The following is a 20,088-nucleotide window of genomic DNA, read 5'->3' on the forward strand; positions in this document are numbered from 1 at the left end:
GAGAAACCGGCTCAGTGCACAGCCCTGCTCAGGTGCCACTGCTGCCCTCCACCAGCGGCCACAGGGAGCAGGCAGGGAATAGCTGACAGGGGAGGCTCTCACACCAAAGCAAAGCAGGGCCCTGGGACAGAGAAGCCACTTCTTCCTACATCGCTCTCAGATGGAAGGGGAGGGCCAGTGCTCAGGCAGGCTCCTGCCCAGCACGGAGGATGCAAAGGGAAGGCTACAGCAGCCACTCATACTCAGTCTCTCATGTTTTTTCCACTCCATTGATGCTGTCCAATGTGTTCCTCAGATTAAAGCACTTCTCATTAATAAAATGGGCCTGAGTTTTGTCAGAAAGATCCTGCTCTAGGTCATCTGTGCATCTCTTTAGATTGCTGAGAAGGGGAAAGATTTACCTTAATCTAAACCACATTTAATTCTGTCATGCTAAATAATGAATTGTTTTCATTAGCTTCCTATAATGCTTTGTGTTAGAGTTTGCTGGCATTTCCAGTGGTTCAAGAAAGCTCAGTGCTGGAATTCTGGATAGAGGGAGCTTTGTCATCCATCTCCACTGGCCTGTGTGAGTTCACTGAATAGTATTTAACACACAGCTTTCATGCTTGTCATTTTAATGACAGACAACCACAAGGGTGAAAAACACCCGGTAGTTGTGTGGCATGAGGGAAAGCCTCAATGCAAAAAAGAGATGATATGGGGAAACCTTCATGCCAGCACTGCTCTAAGTGAGAAAGAAAAGAGCAGACAAGAGTTTGGTTTCCCATCTCTTCTGTTTTGGGGGATAGATTCACTTAGCATAATTCAAATTGTACATATCTGCAAAATATGTTTAAGCATTTCTGGTCAGCTTGATCACACAGAGGGAAATACCTTGCTCCATCTCTGCTTTCTTACTCTCAAGGAATTTTTGGTGTAACTTCATCTCCTTTGGCTCTTCCAAAAGCAAGGAAGACCTGGCAGGCCTTGGGCTAGAATCAGAGTAATAAGGATAAAGAAAGACAAAGCCTTGCTTTCCAAAGCCTCAGGAAGGCAGCAGACTTCTTGACATTTTTGGTAAATATTGCCATATGGACTTGTCAATTGTTATTACCATCAGTCTGACTAACATGGAGATATAAATGCATCAAAGGTGACCAGAAATGCCACCTGAAGCCTGTTGTTCACCCAGAGAGCCCTGCATGAGGACCCCTCGCTGGCTCCAAGGAAGAGGGGTGCTGAGGAAGGAATTCACTTTTCCTTTTTGGTGCTTTTTGTGGGGAACATTCTATATAACCTTGGGAACCGGGAATGATCTGTTGGACCCAAAAGAAAAATATTTGGACACGTACCTCAGTTTAAAATGTGGAAAGTCTTGCTGACATTAGTGAATCTAATCCATATGTTGGACAGGAAGCACAGACCTACAGTGCTGTCCTGGGCTGTGGTCTCACACCAAGCCACTTTTTTCAAGGGCAAGGTACAGTATAAACTTCTCAGATATGTCTTACTGGCCAGTTGCTCCTACCACAGACATCTGAATTTGCTTAAACATTTGACTCCACTTCCAAACAGCATTTTATTCATTAACTTCCCATGGAAGGTAATTACAGAGCAGTAAGTGCAGGAGCTATACAAATATCCAGTGGTCTTGAGCTTTTACCTGAGGTAAATATGCTTGAAAGCTCCCCAGAGGCCTTCATTAAACATATTTTCAGAATTTTCCTAGTTTGTTTTTGGTTTGGTAGGGTTTTTTTTTTTGCTTTGTTTTGGGATTTTGTTTTGTTTTGTTGTTTTGGTAGGTGGACAGCTACTGGTTTTGTGTTTGCCTTTTTTTTTTTAATTCCTAGAGTCTTCTTTCTAAAAACTTGCAGTTGTTGAAGTGCTGTGTCCCAAAAAAAGATAACTTTGCAGTATAATTCTCTCAAAAAGACAGATTTAACACCAAGATGTGCTGGTACCTTTCCAAATATTAGCAGATACTCTTTCCTATTTCCAAGGTGATAACACCTCAAATAATAACTTACACATTTGTATGTTAAAACAAACAAGTTTTTTAACTAATTGGTCAGAAATGGGAGTATTTGAGACTCCCAGCTGTGCTTGGATCTGCAAAATACCCTTTTTACAGCACCTAGGCTGTAATGTTAGGAGAGGAAGAGAGGACAAGGCTATGCTCAGGCAGGTATGGGAGAGAGAGGGAGGGAGCAGTGACTGGAATGAGGAATGGGGTCCAGATCGCATCACCAGCTGGTGCACACTTCCTCGGTTTAGAAAATTATTGTATTATTTTTTATGTACCAAGCACAGCAACTATCTAATTGCTCAGAAGTTGATTGGCCAAGTTAAGACATATAATCTTCCAAAGAAATGTACCGATTAAATTAATGGAAATTGTCTATCAGCAAGATAGAGAATTAATATACTCAGCATTGCCATGAAATACCGCAACAGCGCGATTTTACTGGAATGATACATAATCCGAGTATGAAACTTGTGAAGCACAATAGTGAAGCGTATTACTGTGTAATGCTTTCCTTGGCAGCGGGACAGCGCCGTGCCGGGAGCTGGCTCAGCGCTGGGGCGCATCTCCTTCCAGCGCCCGAACAGCCGGCCTGCGGTACCGGAACGGTTCCGTGCCCTTCCTCGTCAGTCGCTTCTGCCTAAAGCAGTTCTAGAAATTCCACCCTGGCTTTAAAATCACGCCGCTGGCACAGCTGGATCTGCCGCAGCTCACGGACCGGCCGGGCCCCGGGGCAGGTGACCCCGGGGCAGAGCCCGCCGGGGATCAGCGGAGCTCCCCGCGACAGAACTCCCGGAGGTGTCACGGGGACTCTCGCTGCTGTCACCGGGGCCCCGGGGCCGTCACTGGGTCCCTCGTTGGTGTCACCAGGGTTCTCGTAGTGTCACCGGGCTCCGGGGGTGTCACCGGCTCCTTCCTCCCGGGGCCACCGCGTCACCCGAACCCTCGGCGGCAGCGCCCCCTGGCGGCTGCAGCTGGGCACCGCGGGCTCGAGGCCCCGCCCCCGGCGGCGGCGGCGGAAGTGAGGCAGCGCTATGGCGGAGGCGCCGGGCGCACCGGAGGGTGAGCGGCGGGGCCGGACGGGGCGGGACGGGCCCCCCGCCCGCGGCACTCGCCGCCCAGCTCTCGCTGTCCCTTGCAGAGTGCCCCGGGACCGGCAGCGCCCAGGCGGGTAGGGCGGCCGCTTGCCAGGGATGCCCCAACCAGGGGCTGTGCGCGGCCGGCGCGGCCGGGCCGGACCCGGGTGAGTGCAGCGGCCGTGAGGGGGGCGGCTCGGGGGGCGCGGTGCCGGCTCGGGGGGCGGTGTGGGTGCACTGACTGCGCGGCGCCCGCTCGGGGCGCGCGGTGCCGGCTCGGGGGGCGGTGTGGGTGCACTGTCAGCGCGGTGTCCGCTCGGGGGGCGCGGTGCGGGCGCGGGAGGCGGTGTGGGTGCACTGACAGCGCGGTGTCTCCGCAGCGGAGGCGGCGGAGCTGCGGGCGCGGCTGCGGGCGGTGCGGCACACGGTGCTGGTGCTGTCCGGCAAGGGCGGCGTGGGCAAGAGCACCTTCAGCGCCCTCCTGGCGCACGGGCTGGCGGCGGACGAGACCAAGCAGGTGGGCACAGAGCGGGGACAGGAGGGGCAGGGCCGAGCACTGCGGGCAGGTACCTATCGTGTGCCCCTGCTCGTTAAAGTTTGACTTTCCTGGATGAGCCCTGCTGGAGTGATTTCATTGCGTGACATCACCTTTAGAGACAGCCCTGTGCTACCTTATTTCCAGTGGGGCAGGTTGGCTGGTTTGTTTTCCAGGTTGCCCTGCTGGACATAGATATCTGTGGGCCATCGATTCCTAAAATGATGGGTCTAGAAGGAGAACAGGTAAGTGAATGCTCAAACATCTCGTTTAAGGGAGTTTTTTTTCTCAGCTTTTCATTAGCAAATTCAGACTTTTTGGATGTAGAGCTTCTAAAAGGAGTGCATAATGGGAAATGCGGGGCAGTGTGTAGGGAAATGATGTGAGATGGAGAAGTTCAACACAAGATATTTTGCAAGAGTCATCTGCTTTCAGGATGAGCAGTTCTGCAAACCAGCTTTCATTGCATATCAGCCACGTAAGCTGACAACTTAAAACTTGAGTAGTATTAGTATGATGCACTTTATCAGCCCTTGAATATTTCTTACAAATACATAATGAATAAACTTGCAAAAGGTTTGAAGAGTTATTTTTCACTTATTAATGGAGATCTGGTGCTCCTGCGTTTTTACCTCAGCTGCCCTACTAAAGCAGGATTGTTCCTGCAGGCAGGAGAGCTCTTTGCCCAGGTTTAATTTATGTTCATGTTTTATGTAACATCTGTGTTAATTGTGATTGCAACTTTCACGTATCACTTCAATTTTCAGGTTCATCAGAGTGGATCTGGATGGTCTCCAGTGGTGAGTTGGTGCAGCTGTTTCAGAAAGTTCATTGGGTGTCTTTGGGTTGGATCTTCTGCAGTGAAAAATGAGGGAGGGAGGAGCAGGGGGTACTCTTGTTAACTCTTCTTCTAATGACTTAAATATACAGATTCTATAGAATCTACAGATATAGGACATAGAATCTACAGAGTCTATGTCCAGATTCTATATCTATATAACCTATATCCATGTTCTATAGACTGTCTAGAGAATGCTATAGAATATATAACCAGATTTTATAGAATAGATCTATAAAATCAAGACGCATATCATATAGAATCGGGATATAGACTATGTAGATCAGAATGTTAAATTTTTTAGTAATACTATATTTCTAGAATTGTTTTGTTTTCTTGTGTTTACTGACTTTGCAGTATGAGTAATAAATATAAGTTACTCAGGTTTGTTATTTTGGGGTATCATGCAGCTGTAGTGTCATCTTTTCTGTGACAGCCAAGAAGTATCTTGCACCCAAGAAAAACCTTACTAATCTTTAGAATATGCAGAGAAGGTTTTGCAGTAGTGTTGGTTGTCTAAAGATCCCCTGTAGTGTGCATACTGTTAGAAAGGCAGCTGGTGCTGAGAGGGAAAGCTGCTTTTATCCTTATGTTGTCTCCAGCGATTCCATAAACTGCTGTAACAATTTCATTTTTTCAGTCTTAGTGTTGTTGGTGAGTGTTGCACAAGCTGCAGTTTTTAATGCCCTGTGATAAAAGTTCTTTGCCTTCATTTCATTAATGTCTTCCCCCTCATCTGCTTTTTCTGTAAAATAGGGGTTCAGAGTTGTTTTTTCTACTCTTTCTTCACTGTTATGCTTCTCTGCTTCTCTTTCAGTATGTTGAAGAAAACTTAGGTGTCATGTCAGTGGGGTTCTTGCTTAGTAGTCCTGATGATGCTGTCATCTGGAGAGGACCAAAAAAGAATGGTATGATTTGAGTGTTTCTAACAGTAATTTACATACCTAAAGGTTTCAAGTGCAGAAATATCATGAACTTGTTTAGTAATGTAGATAAGATAGTTAGCTAAGACCTGAAATTTGAAATACAGGAAGATACCTTTTTCTCTTCCACATTCTTACCGTTTCCTCTAGGGCTGATCAAGCAGTTTCTGCGTGATGTGGACTGGGGTGAAGTGGATTACCTGATTGTGGACACGCCCCCAGGAACATCAGATGAGCACTTGTCCATCGTGCAGTACCTCAGTGCCACTCACATCGACGGTGCTGTCATCGTCACCACCCCCCAGGTATGAGCCAAAATTCCACCAGAGAAACATCATGGCAATTAAAGGCAGTCCTTGGGTTACAAGCTGTTGATTTCACAGAAATCTAAGGGTACAGAATCTCAGGGAAATGACTCTGAAGTGTTGCCCCTGCAGCTGGCTGGTCTGTGGGTTAGGTGGATGTCTCAATGGAGCTGGATGGAGATCCACATGGGTCACTAAACCACAGCAGTTCACAATCAAAAGCTGTTGTGACCTGTGTGGTAAAAGGAAATGTGTTTCACTTCTTCCTTCAGAATCAGAGTTCACATCATTGTGGATCTGTAATTTATTCACCAGTTGTGTTCAGAAGGATGCTTATAAGAAGCTTTTTTTTTAAGTAACAAGCTGTGCACTCTTTGACACGTGTGAAGCAGCCTGTCATTTCCAGGTGACAAAGTAGTCATGTGCATTTTTAAAAGAGAAATTGGCCCCTGGAAAGCTAAAACTAAAAGCACACCCAGTTCAAACAAAGGAATTCATGTTTGGTTTGGAACAGAACAGGAGATCAAACTAGCACATGACATGAAGTATTTCTACAACAGCTGAAAGGATAACACAAAAAGGAAGAAAAGTGTTGAGGACAATACCAGAGAGGTGGTGAAGGAGGAAGGGAACAGAAGAATGAATGAAGTCAGTCATATATATGAAAACACTGAGGAGAGAATATTTTAAATTTAATTTGAAAATAGGTATTAGTGTAAGCCTAGTGGTTCTTGTCCTCACTCTGTGGAGAATACCAAGGGTCTTTCTGTAAAATGAAAATGTGAAAAAGTTGCATTTAAAGAAGATATGAGATGAACATAAGAGATAAAACATGAATATGGATAAATCGTGATCAGAGTCAGATTTCAAAACAGAACCACATCCAGTAGGCTTGAAGTGTTGTACCTGCTCTGTTGATAGAGCTCATAACACAGATTTGCATTCCTAAAAATATTAGGACAGCAGTAATAATTCATTATAAAATAGCTCTAAGGAGGTAACTGAATGGATTCAGCATGTAATATTACCGTTGAAATACCAGTGTTTGCTAATATTTATAGGAAGTGTCACTTCAGGATGTTCGGAAGGAGATCAACTTCTGCCGCAAAGTGAAGCTGCCCATCATAGGTGTTGTGGAGAACATGAGTGGCTTTGTGTGTCCTAAGTGTAAGGTAAGGCTGGCTGTGTATTACAGTGTTCTTTCCTTGGCATTGCTTGGACATCAAACATTGCTCCAAAAATGCCTTATTCTCAGAATTGCAGTATTTTAACTCTGATTTTCATGTTGTCCCAGAATGAATCTCAGATCTTTCCCCCAACTACGGGTGGTGCGGAGAAGATGTGCCAAAACTTGAATGTTTCCTTCCTGGGTAAAGTGCCTCTGGATCCACAGATAGGTAAAGTCACTTATTGCACTGCACTTAAAGCAAATTGTTCCTCCTATACTGATGTTAATACTGGAAAACCCTGATGTGAGCACTGATGTCTCTTAGCACTTTTAGATAGAATGGGTTTTTTTAAATCAAAAGTAGTCACTGGAACTGTGACATAACTTGGTGTGGAATGAGGGTAGTGCTGAGGTAATTTCTTCAACTCTTCAATAATCAAGCAAGATTACATGCTGCATCTTTTCAGCTCTGTAATCATATTTGAAATACAGCATGTCTTTCTCTTCAGTGTAGTCACCTGGAAATGCAGACTGAATGAAATAATAACCACTTCAAAGAAGAATATTTTTAAGATGTTCAGCACTAAAACCAGCGTTTTAACCTGTTACTGGCACTGCCAAAATTCTCCTGTGGGTCATGAGGAGGCATGGTTCTTTGCCCGCTAGCTGTTACCAATTAATACCTGAATTAATGACATCAAGGAACAGCTCAGTACTCCCAAATGGAAGTTCCTGCTAGTACTATTCCTCTGTCAAACTGTACACTGTATTTCTAGTCCTGATACTGACTTCAGGGCTTCCTAAAAGGAATAGATGCAGGTGGCTGTTTGAAAAGGTGTAACTGTAACAGGGTAAATGCTAAAGAAAAGAAAAGCTCATCTTTTCCTGTTGCTTTGTTTCTGTGTTTTTCCTCTTCAAGGAAAAAGTTGTGACAGAGGCCAGTCTTTCTTGGCTGAAGCACCTGAGTCTCCAGCTACGTTATCTTACAGGAATATCATTCAAAGTGAGTCTGAGAATCACTGTGCAAATGAGTCCCCTCGGTTCCAAGCACTGCTGCAGTATGCAAAAGTGTTAAACAGGCTTGTGTTACTGTGCCACAAATAATAAAATCAAGAGAGGTGCACAGCAATTCTGAAAGTAACAGGTGCAAAGACCATGTTTGCTTCTGGGCATCACTTCTGACTGGCTGGTAAAGCAGTAACAGAAATGTATTTGATACCTGGTACCAGTGCTTGACTTCAGAGAAGTCAGACCATTTTCAGAGATGGGGTGACCTTGTGCTCAGAGAAACCTTCTGAGGCTCTCCAGCAGGTGTGTGGAGGGGTGGGAGGCAGCTGACTGACCAATGCCTCCACTTCCAACTGTAATTAGACAAAAACGCCTTGCAAAAATTCCCTGAACAGCTTGTGCTGTGCTGTTTGAAAATCATCCTAAAGCCACTTTCAGTGTAAGGAAGGCCCAGCTTCAGATATTTGTATCCTATGGGGACAGATGCAGCAACAGCAAACTCCTGATGTACAACTCAAATAGTACTTATATTACTTTTTCTCCATCTTTGCAGGAATTCAGGAATACTTTGAACAACACCATTTGCAAGAAGAAAAGATAATGTAATCTGTAAATGGAACAAAAATGTAGTTCATGTTTAATTATAGAAAAGTAACTTATGCCTTGATTTATTAAAGGAATGTATTCTTTTTGTATATTGCAAATAAATTCTTAATATAAAGGCTCTTGCCTTGTTTTTTCCAAAAGTTCAAGATTCTTATAGTTCTTCCCTCACTAAAAGGCTGTGAATCTGCTTCTGGATTATCAAGTGCATTCTGCTTCCAGTGTCATGGTACCAATAACCTGACTTTGAAGGCAGCCGTTGAAGAGGTGGGAATAAAACACACATTCTGTTTAGGAGGTTGAATTTAAAATATGCTGTGTTGACACTGGGGCATGTACAGCAGTCTTTGTCCTGCCTGCTGCACAAGGGTGAGCTGTAATGCCTCTTCTCTCTCCTGGAATAATATCAGTTAAATGTGTCCTTTTTTAGTGGAAAAGATCTATGTGTAGAGTGAAAGCCAGGGTAGTGTTACAGTAGAAGTGCACTGCTTTATTTATTTTTTTACAGATATCAAAATAAGATTAATTTCTTAACTATAGATAACTGCCAGCTTCCCACAAGTAGTGGGTGAACATGGTTCATGACTTTTGTTTTCTTCTATTTGACCCTATGCCTGAACATTAAACATTCAGTATTTTTAATACCCAAGAGGCCCTTTGGGACTGTAATTTGAAAGCTCTGAAAAATCAGTATTGTGTACAAGAGGGAAAGGCAATTGGATTTTGTTTATTGTTGTTCCAAAGTTAAACAAATTAGCACTGTCTTTTCATTACATGTAATTTCTGGTTAAGATTATCCAACCGTTTGTGGTTAATTGACAACTTTTCTGAAAGCAGCGTGCTCCTTGTAAACCACAAGCACTGTCTGTGCTCACACAAACAACTTTTTGGTGAAGCTTTTAAATAACAAAGGCTTTAAGCCTTCCAGGATCTAAAGACTCAAACACAAATGACTTTATTTCATGCAGGCATAATTCTAGATGAGCTTTATCTAAATATCTTCCCATGAAGATCAGCTTTCATTAATTACTTTTTTACTGCTCATCCTTTAGCTCTTCCTTGTTTGGTTACCTAGTGCCTGTCTTCCCATGTTCTCCAGTGCCATCTTCTGAAATTCTCCTGCTCTGTCCTGTTAAGGGAACAGAGCAAACACAGCTGTGACCATAACCTGGGCCATAGGGATCTCTTACAAAAGCAGGGAACTGCCAGCTGGAAGCCTGAGGGTTGAAGATGGCTCTTCCAGCTGTGCTTGAGCAGAGGCATTAGAATTATAGTAACTCCAAGGATTTAATTTAAGGACATTCTTCTGGAGCTTGGAAGCAGCTCAGTTGTGGAGCTCAGCAGACTTCCAAACATGGAGTAAAGTGACCTGGGATTATGGCTCTTCCATGTGACACTGCCAGAGAGGCTTGGTGGAGAATGAGGATCACCCTGGACTCACAGGAACTGAGACCTGGGAAGAGCCAGCACCAGCCCTGAGGGGCAGGTTGGCTGTGCTACCCCATGGGCTGAAGCTCAGTACTCACTCTTGACATCTGCCGTGCCAAACAACCTTGAGGTTACTCTGCTGATGGATTTTTGTCCCCCTAACTTGCAGTGGATGTAGCCATATAAATTAGCAGTCTGGAGGGAGATCCCAGCAATCACAAGAGCCTGTGGACAAACAAGAGTTCATCAGGAGCAAATCCATGGCTATGGATTGTAGGATATACACGTGTGTGTGTGTGTGTACACACACTATCTAGATAAACGTGCTGTAAGAGGGGCACATTCCTTCTGATAATAAATGGCCTTCAAAAACATCCAATCATGTCAAACACAAGAGTTTTTCTACAATCTACCTCTTTTTATCAAAACATCAATATCAGTTTTGTCATTCTGTATCCTGAAAGACTTCATTACTTTCCTAAAAGCACTTACTCAAAAAAGGACCCACTCAACAGATTCCAGAAACGTTTCACTTTTTTTAATCCCCATTTGTATCTAGAAGTTTTACATCCACGTACATGGCACACCTGCAGGCCTGTTTAGCTGACAAACACCTTATTATAACCAAATAAGATCAGTAATTCATGGATTTACAAAGAGCATCCATAGATAGATTCCCTATTGATATTGACATTGACAGGCATTGAAAATAATCAGCTCCTTTTGTAGTACTTTAGGTTTAGCAGCAGGTGGAGCCAACCTGACTAACGCAATAACATAAAAATGTTTCTCTTAACCTCCAGAACCAGTTTCCCAGAAGTGATTTTTTTTTGTGTAACTTGCCTTTTACAAGCACCTGGGCAACCTGCCTCCTGCACCAGTTAGAGTTCTGTCTCTAAGCAGCTTTTGGCTCAGCAAACAATCTCTGCTTTTCAGAAATAAAGGTGGAGCCATGAACAAAGAATGCTGGCTTAATTTTAACTATTGCTTGATTAGGGGCACCAGAAAGCAGTTAATGATTTGCAATTGATTCATGCCCATAGCAGAATTTCTTGTTTAATTAAATAATAATATACAATCTTGACTGTTACTTGTTACGTAACTGTACATGGAGGTGCTTTTTGTCTTTTCAAACTGAATTAAGAAATTATTCTGATCATGGCTGGGAACTTGACAGAATGAATAGTGTGGCAATTAGCCAAGCACTTAATTTTTACAGGGGAAAGCGTGAAGATTTCATAGACAAAAATATCTTAATGTAATGCAATCTATGGGACAAATTTCCTCTCATATTTAAAAAAAATGTGTTGGGGTATATTTAAGTAGACGGCTTACAAGTAGAGCAATGATAAAATACTTACTTATAGCTCAATTTATCAAGGTTTTATGAGCTAATGACACTGGTTCTTTCAAAAGGGAATGGTACCAGAGATCTAAAATCCTTACTTTTAAAAGTACATTTAAGTTCCCAGGAGATCTAAAAACCAACATCACTGGTTCATTTTTGTCCTCTCATGTTAGGTTCATTTCACTGAAATTTGTTGGGGCAGAGTAAGTTGCTACAGTTAAACAGAAGCCCATAGTTTTTCCCACCACTTGATGTTCCCTAGAGGAAGGAGTTGACATCTGATAACACAGTAAAAGTGCAGCTAAAAATTACCAATCCATTCCAGAGTGCAAACCTTGACTGCAGAAAACTCTGCAGGATTCTTTGAAGCTGCTGGAGGTGGGAATTTTGTACTGCTGGAAGATTTGGTACAAAACTAACAGATCTGGGTTTTCCCTCTACCAAGATTGTTTTCAGTACCCCCTGACTCACCAGCCATTTCAGCTTCAAGGAGAACAAGGTGCTAAAGAAAAACATTGTCCAAATCACTGGGCAGATGATGAGGCCGAGCCAAAAGATTCGGGCTTCAGCTTCAGTTGAGGCAGCTATTGTAGGCACCTGGCAAAAAAAATTGAGACTATTAGTCGCAAAGTCAAAACCCACAATAAATGACAAATGAACAGAGGAGGAAGATTACACTTATCATATGCATAGATTTCCTACTATATAAACTATTATGTTATCTCTTATATAAATACTTGGGGTTTGCTTCTGAACTCTGCTGACATTCCGTGAATTAAGAACTATGGCTTTGAAAGTGTCTCATGTGTCATGCTGGAGTTGAGCACACTGTAACTGCAGGAGGCAGCCTTATATGCTGTCTGTTCTTCAGGGAGAGCAGAAATGTCAGAGCAGGCTGCAAAGCCCTGCCTTACAGATTCCTTCAGGTCAGCACAACTCACATGTCTCTACATTGGAGGACTCATCACTCATCACACTTCAGAAAGAACAAAAAACCCCAAAAGAGAATTGTTCAGAAGGTTCTGATCTTTCCAAAACTCAAAATCTCACTCCAACTCTCAGACCACTCGATAGCTGCTAATGCAAACTTCTGAAACAGACGCATCACAACTGGAAAAGAAAGCCCTCTGGACTCTTCCACTCTGAAAAGCTTTTTAGTTAATTTTCAGTATATTGAGTTCTCCATGTGTTCTTTCCTGCAGGGTTTCCTCTATTCTGTCTTCAGGCCTTCCTCAGACTCACAGGAAGCACATTAATTTGCGTTCCTTGCTCGGGGCACCCCGGAGCCACAGCCAAGCTGCAGAGGGCACTGCGGCCCCGCACACCGGGACAGCACCGCGACAGCCCGGCCGCTGGGGACACAGCTGGAGGGCTCCAAAGAATGTCCTGGTGAGCACCTGGGTGCTGCTCTGCCAGGCTCAGTGGGCCTGTGGAGAGAATGTCAGCAAGTGAAAGCAAAGTCCTGAGTCTTGACTCTGGCAGTGACGCCAAATCTCTAGTGCTTTTTTAACCCCCCTCAGTGTGTTTGGGGGGCACGGGCAGTATCAAAACGCTCTGTGATCCAGGTTCTCTTTCCCACATTATCCGAGAACATGAATACAATATTAATGTCAAAATACTAAATCTGAGCTATTCAGCATTGCTTTCCACATAGATATTTCCTGAAGAGGATTCTGTGTTGGGATTACCTATGGAAAGATGTGTTTATTATAAGATATTCTCACTAGAAAATAAAATAGAACTACCAGAAACATTTCATACCTATAGCACCATGCTATGGTTATTTATTCTTCTGATCCATATGCTGACAATGTTGTGAGACCTGTTTTGCCCTGAATGCTTCCAGGATGTGACAAACCAGTGCTTGCACCTGAATACTGACATTGTTTTCTATGGAAGCTGGATAAAATGTAACTGTTACAAAGGTGCTCTATTTGTTACTTTGTTTGACTTGGTATGGGCTTTACACATTCCCTATGATTCTGTTTGCACTGTGCCTGTTTCTATTAATATATTTACCCTTTTTGCTTCAAACACCCAGTGACTTTTTCCATCTTCATCAATCTGGTTCCACCAACGCAAACCAACCAAGAGTCTTCCTGTCACATTCTAATGATGAAACCATTATTTGCATTAATCAGTAACACAAGTCACTTGTCAGTAAAACAGTTAAAAATAGAAAAAATTTAAAAGACAAGCATGTTCAAAAATCATCTTCTTTTATCTAATACTAAAATTACTTCTGAAAGCTGTTCTAGTTTGAGTACAACAGCCATTAATGATGGGTGAAGTTACAAATTTAGAGGCCTGTTCTCTTTCAATATGGTAATTAGCACAATAGCATTTATTTAAATTAGAAATTATAGGCTGTATATTTTTCAAGTCAGTTAGTTGGACAAGCATCTAAAAAACAAATTTCCTCAGTAAAAGAGGAATACCGAGAACAAAAACGCACTGAAAAATGGGACATTAATGGCAAGCAAGTTGTGTAGGATCAGGGAAACAAACCAAAAGAGTATTTCTGCACCTGGGTGAACACCAAAAGCTTTCAGAATGCTGGAGGTGCATCAATGCTTCACTTCTACAAAACAAAAGCCTTACTCCACATGTGGAGCCCCTGGATCCTGGGCTGGCCTGACCCACCTGCCTGCAGGGGATTAGGGCAGCAGAGCTATAGCTGGGCTTTCGGGAGTTCTGCAGCCCCTGCTGTGGGGTCTGGGCACAGGGCTGCAGATCTGGACATCCCTGGGCATCCATTACTGAAAGTCAGTATTACTTTAATCTTTTAATTTATTTTTTTAAGGAGAAAGCATACAAACAAATCTACCTATGGCAAAGCAATTTTTTCACCATATTAGTATTCAGTAGTAGTCAGCCATAGAAAACATGGTGCTAAATAACTAACACATGTTACATGTTACTAACAGCTACATTAAAATGTGCTAGACATTTAATAAATTAACAAAAAGCAATATTTTTGTCACTTCTGTCATTATACATATTTATTTTTTTTTAAATTAATGACAAACAAGATATGTTCCAAGGTAATTACTACTGGTGGTCATCTTACCTTGACAGACCAAAAGTCAAAGGATAGAAGGAGGAGAATAGTGACAAAACAGGCAACAAAGCTGTTGCTGAACCAGTCACAGAACAAGTAGGTAACAATAGCACTCACTCGGAAAAACAGATGGAAAAAGGTGGCCAGTGGGTGCCTAGAAAAGAGAAAACACAGAGCATATATGAGGTTATGGAACAGGAGGGAATGTTACAGCAGTTGCTAACAATGTAGCACAAGGTAGCTGTTTCAAGTTTAAAATGGTATTTTGGTTTGCAGCTGCTATTATTTCAATGTTGGCATATATCTTCATTATCAGAGCAATCTGATAATGGTACTTTCAGTAGCCAAGCTTCAGTCTAAAGCTAAAAGATGAATGTGGTGTTCCTGTCAAAACTTTCTCAAAGACAGAACAAAATATGGAGCTTTTCACCAGATTCTTTGGTACTATGTGAAGGAATTTAGAGGTTGTGTGCAATCCAGTACCATAAAATCCTCATAGTTTCATGAAATTAATCAGCATTGCAAAGCACAAAAGAATTGAGAGAGCTCTTATGCCTTTCAGAACAGTTTTGAAAACAAAATATGAGCTCTAAAACTAAAAAAAATAAATTGTAGCTGCTTGCTCTAAGACAAAATGAACTTTCATATTTAATGTCTAAATCCAAACACTTCCTTTTAGACAGGCCGAATGATTTGGGAATCTAACAGTTCTTCTGAATTATTGCTTATTAATTTCACTAGTATTTCTGCTTTGCTCATTGAACAAAATTTTGTCTGTAACAAAATAAAGAGAAAATTCAGTGAAAGAAGTAACTATGGGACATAGAATATTGGCCTGCACAGTAGGGTGGGGGTGAAGGCTGGAGAATGCCGTAATGAGCACAGTACAATGTTCAGGGTAATATACCAAGTAAAAATCTTACTCTGCAATTGTTTGTGTTAATTAATTGAAAGTAAGAATTAACTACAGGCTCTGCAGTTAAGTAACTTCTTCCTTGAAGCCTAGAGAATAAAATATCTGAATAAGATATTTAAGTCAACAATTGTCCCATTAAGCCCCTACATCTCTGTTAACAATTAACAGTAGTATGGCCAATTAACAAAAGTATGGCCTAGGGTGTAATCAACTATTTACTAAATGTTATTCTATTACTGTGTTTAATAAATGTGACATATGATACATACACAATTGCTTACTATAAATTTAAATTATAGCTATATAATAACTATTATAACTTAAATATCCTTGCTATATTATTACTCTATAGCTGTTTAACTGTTCTAGTGTTTATCTTTCTCTAATGGCAAAGCTGTGCTTGTAGTACACATGTGGCTGGAGAGGGAAGAATGATGCACAGGTGTAGTTTATATTTACTCCTGGTCATGCCCTTCTGAACTTCAAACTTTCCAAAAATTTCTGACTTAGAACTGAACATGTGACATTTTGAGCAAAGGGGCTTTTTCTGCCATAAGCAGCCAGGTGGGTGGAAGGGATATTGTGAACTGGCTAAAACTGGCAGTGCCTGGCTGCTTCAAGCCTTGATCTTGGTCAAAAGATGTAACAATCAGTTATGGAAGTGGTACCCTTGTGTCCAGAGCAGCTTTCATAGATCACAATCACAAAGCACACCAGGGCTGCCTGAGCTTTTCTAATGGATCAGCTTCAAATGTGGCAGCAGCTTTGGAGAAGCCATGTTTCCTTTTGGAAGGCAGATTCAGCAGTATTACTGGATTACAACAGGATTACTGTTTGGATGTTGAATTTGTTCCAGTATCAAACATTGAAGGGTATTTACTAAAAAAACCAAACATATGAGCAAGAAGTTCTCATTTATTACAATGCTGAGCACTTCCTGAGACTCTGGAAAGGATAAAGCACAGCAACCCACTTGTTTGGCTTTCTAGTTTTCCTATCGCATCTAAACATCCATGCGATGTAGCATTGGAGACTCAAGGCTCAGTGACTGTTATTTGCCTTGTTACAATGACCTCTCTTCTGTTTGTGAGCCTAATGCCTGTTAGGACAGGAATGACCTGTAATCAATTTAATTGCATCCTGTGTTAAAGACTCAAATTTGGATCAGGCCTGAGCTATGCCAGTGAACTACAGGAGAATCATTCCAGGTACCTGCTCAGAAGTGCCACAGCAGTAGTCTTACATGCTGCTTTTTTTGTTTTGGTTTTTTTTTTTCTGTCTGATACTTCAAAATGTATTGAGGCAAATTTTTAATAAATGGGCTCTCTCTTCTCCTTGATCATCATGTTTCCTGGCTGATTTGTAAAAGAAGCAATCATATGCTCCCAGCTTCCAGATCCATAGTTCTGCTACTGCAATGAACCTACTTCTTCAGAAAGTAGCCACTAACCTTTTGCTTTTAAGGAGCCCTTTTGTACATACCTCAGAGAATCACAAAAGCACAATTTGTCATAGCCAATGCAAATGCTAACCAAGTTCAAGATATATGAAACTGGGATAAAGACAAATGATTGAAACATCTTGTTATGCCCTTTAATAAGATAACACAATTTTGCAGCACCTAGGTGAGTTCCAGGCTCATTTGCACAAGATTCTTCAGAAATATAAAAACAAACATGTGACCAGTGTAAGCAGTTTCATTTCTGCATTCTATAGCAGATGAATTTTCAATATGACATCATCTTTTAATATTGTCTTGAAGGCCAGAAAGAAGAGCTGTTTCTAATGAAACCAGTGTCTACACAAAGTGATCACAGAATAGTACTGTTTGCTGATACTTTACCTGTGCTGTATTACTGAGTAGCACAAATCAGGAGGAACAAACATTCCAGGGTGTTTCACTTCATGCTACATCTACTCTGATCCCTCAGACAGAATCTGGGGCTCACGTGATCAAGGTACTTCTAAGCTGTATTTCCCAGTTTAGGCGAATCCTTTAGGCTATGTTCTCCAAGACTGCACCAAAATATAAACCTTTATTTCAAATGTGTGCTGCTGCTAAGGTGCAAAACTAAGGCAATTCTGAGAAGGTTAATCTTATGTCAGGGCTGACTCAAGTAGTGACAAAGTCCAAAGCAAAGCAAGGACAGAAATGCTTCACTAGACACTAGTAAAACAGAGTAATTGTATTGTAAAGCTACATGATTGCATTTTATCTCAGCTAATGTTGTGTCAAGTTTAACACCTATTATATTTCTTTGTTTACACCTTCAAGAAATATCATTGTAACAGACCAGACCAAATTGTGCAAGGCAGAAGAAAGCAATCTACATCAAAGCTGATTATATACATTATTGATCAGTGCATGCCAAATTCCTTTTACTTAAAACTCTTCCTTTCACAATCTTGACTGGAGATTCTTCAAAAGCCACTGATTGATCAGCTCTGTCACCTGGGACCTCAGTGTGACCAGAGCTGCAGAGTGCCACCTCTGGTGAGGAACCCAAGGGTAGACTGCTTAGTCTAACACATGAGATGGCTTAACGGGATGGGTTTTCTCAGGTAACGTCTAGAAGCATAAGATATTTTACATTCCACACAGCATCACATCCCGTGGTATGAAATCATGAGAGTTTTATTGCAGCTATCTGGCTGTTCAGCCAGGTGTACTCTGCAGTGCCTGCACAGCGGGCTTTACTGGAGCTTATGTCTCCAATGCCCCAGCTCTAACTAAAGCACTGTTTGCTTGGGATTTGGGATGTTGGGCGTGTCAGGTTTTCATTTCCAGCGACACGGTGATGCAGGGCACCGAGGCCCGGCCTCGCCTGCTCCAGCGCGAACATCTCCCGGACAGAGGCCCCCAGATTTCCCGGGCAGCCTGTTCTAGCGCTTGACCACCCTCCCTGTAAAAAATGGGAATGAAGTGTTCAAATGGAGTTTTCTGTACACCGGAATAGCCAGGGCCGCCCGGGCGCCGCGATGCTGCGGCCTCCGCGTCGTTACCTGATCCGCGCTTTCCGCAGCGCCAGCTCCTCCTCGCTCCCGAAATCCAGGGACACATCCTCAGTGTCGTCCACCAGCGCCTGCGGCGGGAGCCCGTCAGCGCGCAGGGCTCGGGGGAGCCGCGCCCCGCCCGCAGCGCCCGCCGCCCCTACCTGCTTCATCCCGGCCCGCGGCCCCAGGGCCCGCAGCCGGGCCGGGAAAAGGGGCCGGGCTCCGGCCCGTCCTGCGCGGCTGGAGCGGGGCTGCCTTTCGCCGCAGCCCGCGGCGGCTGCGCCTCACCGGGCACCGCCCGGGAGCCCCCGGGGACAGCCGCTCCTCCCTGCGGCCCTGCCGCGGGGGTGCTGTGGCCGCCTCCCGCCGCGGGCCGGGGCCAGAGCCGGAGCGGCCGGGCGGGCTTCGGCAGCGTGAGGGGCCCCGGGAGCCGGCAGCCCCGGCCCTCAGCGCGGTCAGCTGTCCGCCCGCTCGCCACACGCACCGGCCGGCCAGGGCCGCCGGGGTCTAATGCTGAACACAGACCCTGAAAGAAGGAGTGGAGGGCAAGGTGAACGTAGGTGTACAAATATGAGCACACAGCCACAGCCCGAGCAGTGCTGTCCGTGCTGGCAGCGGCCCTGTGCCTGTGCGGGGGGACAGCTCTGAGGGCAGCTGTACAGCCCTGTGCGAGTGCGGGGCACGTAACACGGCTCCGTGTTCAGCCTGGAGAAGCGGAGACTGAAGAAACACTTTAGTGTGGTCTTCAGTATCCTCACAAGGGGAAGTAGACGGGCAGACACCCATCTCTTCTCTGTGGTGATCAGTGACAGGACCTGAGAAAATGGCCTGAAGTTGAGTCAGGGGAGATTTAGGTTGGATATTAGAAAAAGGTTCTTTCTCCACAGGGTGGTTGGGCACTGAACAGGCTCCCCAGGGCGGTGGTCACAGCACCAAGCCTGACAGTTCAAGAAGTGTTTGGACAAAACTCTTAGGGTATGACTCTTGGGCTGCCCTGTGCAGGGCCAAGAGTTGGAGTCAAAGGTCCTTGTGGGTCCCTTCTAACTTAGGATATTTTATGATTCCACAATAAAAATTTTTTGGGCCTTAATTTAAAATGCAGTTGGATTATACAGCAGAGTTAAAGAAGTGAAACAAGACCACTAAACTTTAGGATAGGGGTAAGGATTTCACAATAATGGGGGAAAACAGCTTAGTATGAAGTGGAGGGTCAAGAAAGATCTGATTAATCACAGCCACATGTAGATCTGACTAGCTGCTAGCATTAAATAAGCCTGTAAAATAATAACTTCCTAGACTTTCCTAAAACATCTAACTAAACCAGATTGTTGAGTAAGTACAGAAGCTACTGAGGTGAACCTTTCAAAAATATCAACTGGAAAGAAGCTTTGTGTAGGACTTACTGGAACAAAGCAATACCTGATAGATAAGAAAAACTGATAAACTATTCTTAGTAGGATTATAATTGTAAGGGAGGAAAGGTGTACTTAATGATTAATGATGTTAATATTTTGATTGTCATATTTTGGCCTTGGTAATGTTAAAACAATTTGTACAGTGTGCTAGTAAGTACAGTAGACTGCCAGTAAAAAACTGAATAAATACCTGTAATTTGATTGGATGGCTCGTGATTGCCTACAATATTAAAATACTCAAGTGGGCTTCCAGTCTCCAAGAGATAGCTCTCTTTGAGTGCTATCATGAGGTACAATTATTAAATAATTATGTGCATACCTGATGCTGACCTCAACTTCATTTCCTGTATCAACATGCACTTCTGCTTACAAGCCATACATTAACAGTAACTCAAACAGAGCTGGCTGCTGACTTGGGAGCAGCTCCTGGAACTCACTGACAGAAGCCTTCAGCAGTGCATCCTC

At 43.4% G+C, this 20,088-nt stretch overlaps 2 protein-coding genes across 2 annotated transcripts; one reads left to right on the forward strand and one right to left on the reverse strand.

Moving 5' to 3' along the window:
* Nucleotides 1–3,039: 3,039 nt before the first annotated feature.
* NUBP1 (NUBP iron-sulfur cluster assembly factor 1, cytosolic) lies at nucleotides 3,040–8,579 on the forward strand. Its single transcript, XM_088064186.1, has 11 exons — nucleotides 3,040–3,067; nucleotides 3,147–3,248; nucleotides 3,462–3,598; nucleotides 3,793–3,861; nucleotides 4,384–4,416; nucleotides 5,272–5,362; nucleotides 5,528–5,682; nucleotides 6,744–6,854; nucleotides 6,977–7,079; nucleotides 7,770–7,853; nucleotides 8,412–8,579. Exons 1-11 carry the CDS (start codon nucleotides 3,040–3,042, stop codon nucleotides 8,462–8,464), a joined length of 966 nt encoding a protein of 321 aa, XP_087920312.1. The 3' UTR covers nucleotides 8,465–8,579.
* Nucleotides 8,580–9,168: 589 nt separating this feature from the next.
* Nucleotides 9,169–18,486, reverse strand: TVP23A (trans-golgi network vesicle protein 23 homolog A). Its single transcript, XM_014252501.2, has 7 exons — nucleotides 18,370–18,486; nucleotides 18,218–18,297; nucleotides 14,308–14,452; nucleotides 13,257–13,346; nucleotides 11,709–11,834; nucleotides 9,988–10,114; nucleotides 9,169–9,590 (listed from the first exon to the last, which is right to left on the reverse strand). Exons 1-7 carry the CDS (start codon nucleotides 18,376–18,378, stop codon nucleotides 9,529–9,531), a joined length of 639 nt encoding a protein of 212 aa, XP_014107976.1. The 5' UTR covers nucleotides 18,379–18,486; the 3' UTR covers nucleotides 9,169–9,528.
* Nucleotides 18,487–20,088: the final 1,602 nt, after the last annotated feature.

The sequence above is a fragment of the Pseudopodoces humilis genome, chromosome 18 (genome assembly GCF_049639895.1).
Source record: "Pseudopodoces humilis isolate 2021_Gansu_Grassland_sample_001 chromosome 18, ASM4963989v1, whole genome shotgun sequence".
Lineage (NCBI taxonomy): Eukaryota > Metazoa > Chordata > Aves > Passeriformes > Paridae > Pseudopodoces > Pseudopodoces humilis.

Coding starts and splice junctions, on each gene's coding strand:
- NUBP1 (XM_088064186.1), top strand. CDS start 3,040: ATGGCGGAGGCGCCGGGCGCACCGGAGG. Junction 4,417..5,271: donor GATCTGGATGGTCTCCAGTG/GTGAGTTGGTGC, acceptor CTTCTCTTTCAG/TATGTTGAAGAAAACTTAGG. Junction 7,854..8,411: donor TTACAGGAATATCATTCAAA/GTGAGTCTGAGA, acceptor CCATCTTTGCAG/GAATTCAGGAATACTTTGAA.
- TVP23A (XM_014252501.2), bottom strand. Junction 13,347..14,307: donor TTGACTTTTGGTCTGTCAAG/GTAAGATGACCA, acceptor TTTCATCATTAG/AATGTGACAGGAAGACTCTT. Junction 10,115..11,708: donor CCTTGAAGCTGAAATGGCTG/GTGAGTCAGGGG, acceptor GTTTGTCCACAG/GCTCTTGTGATTGCTGGGAT.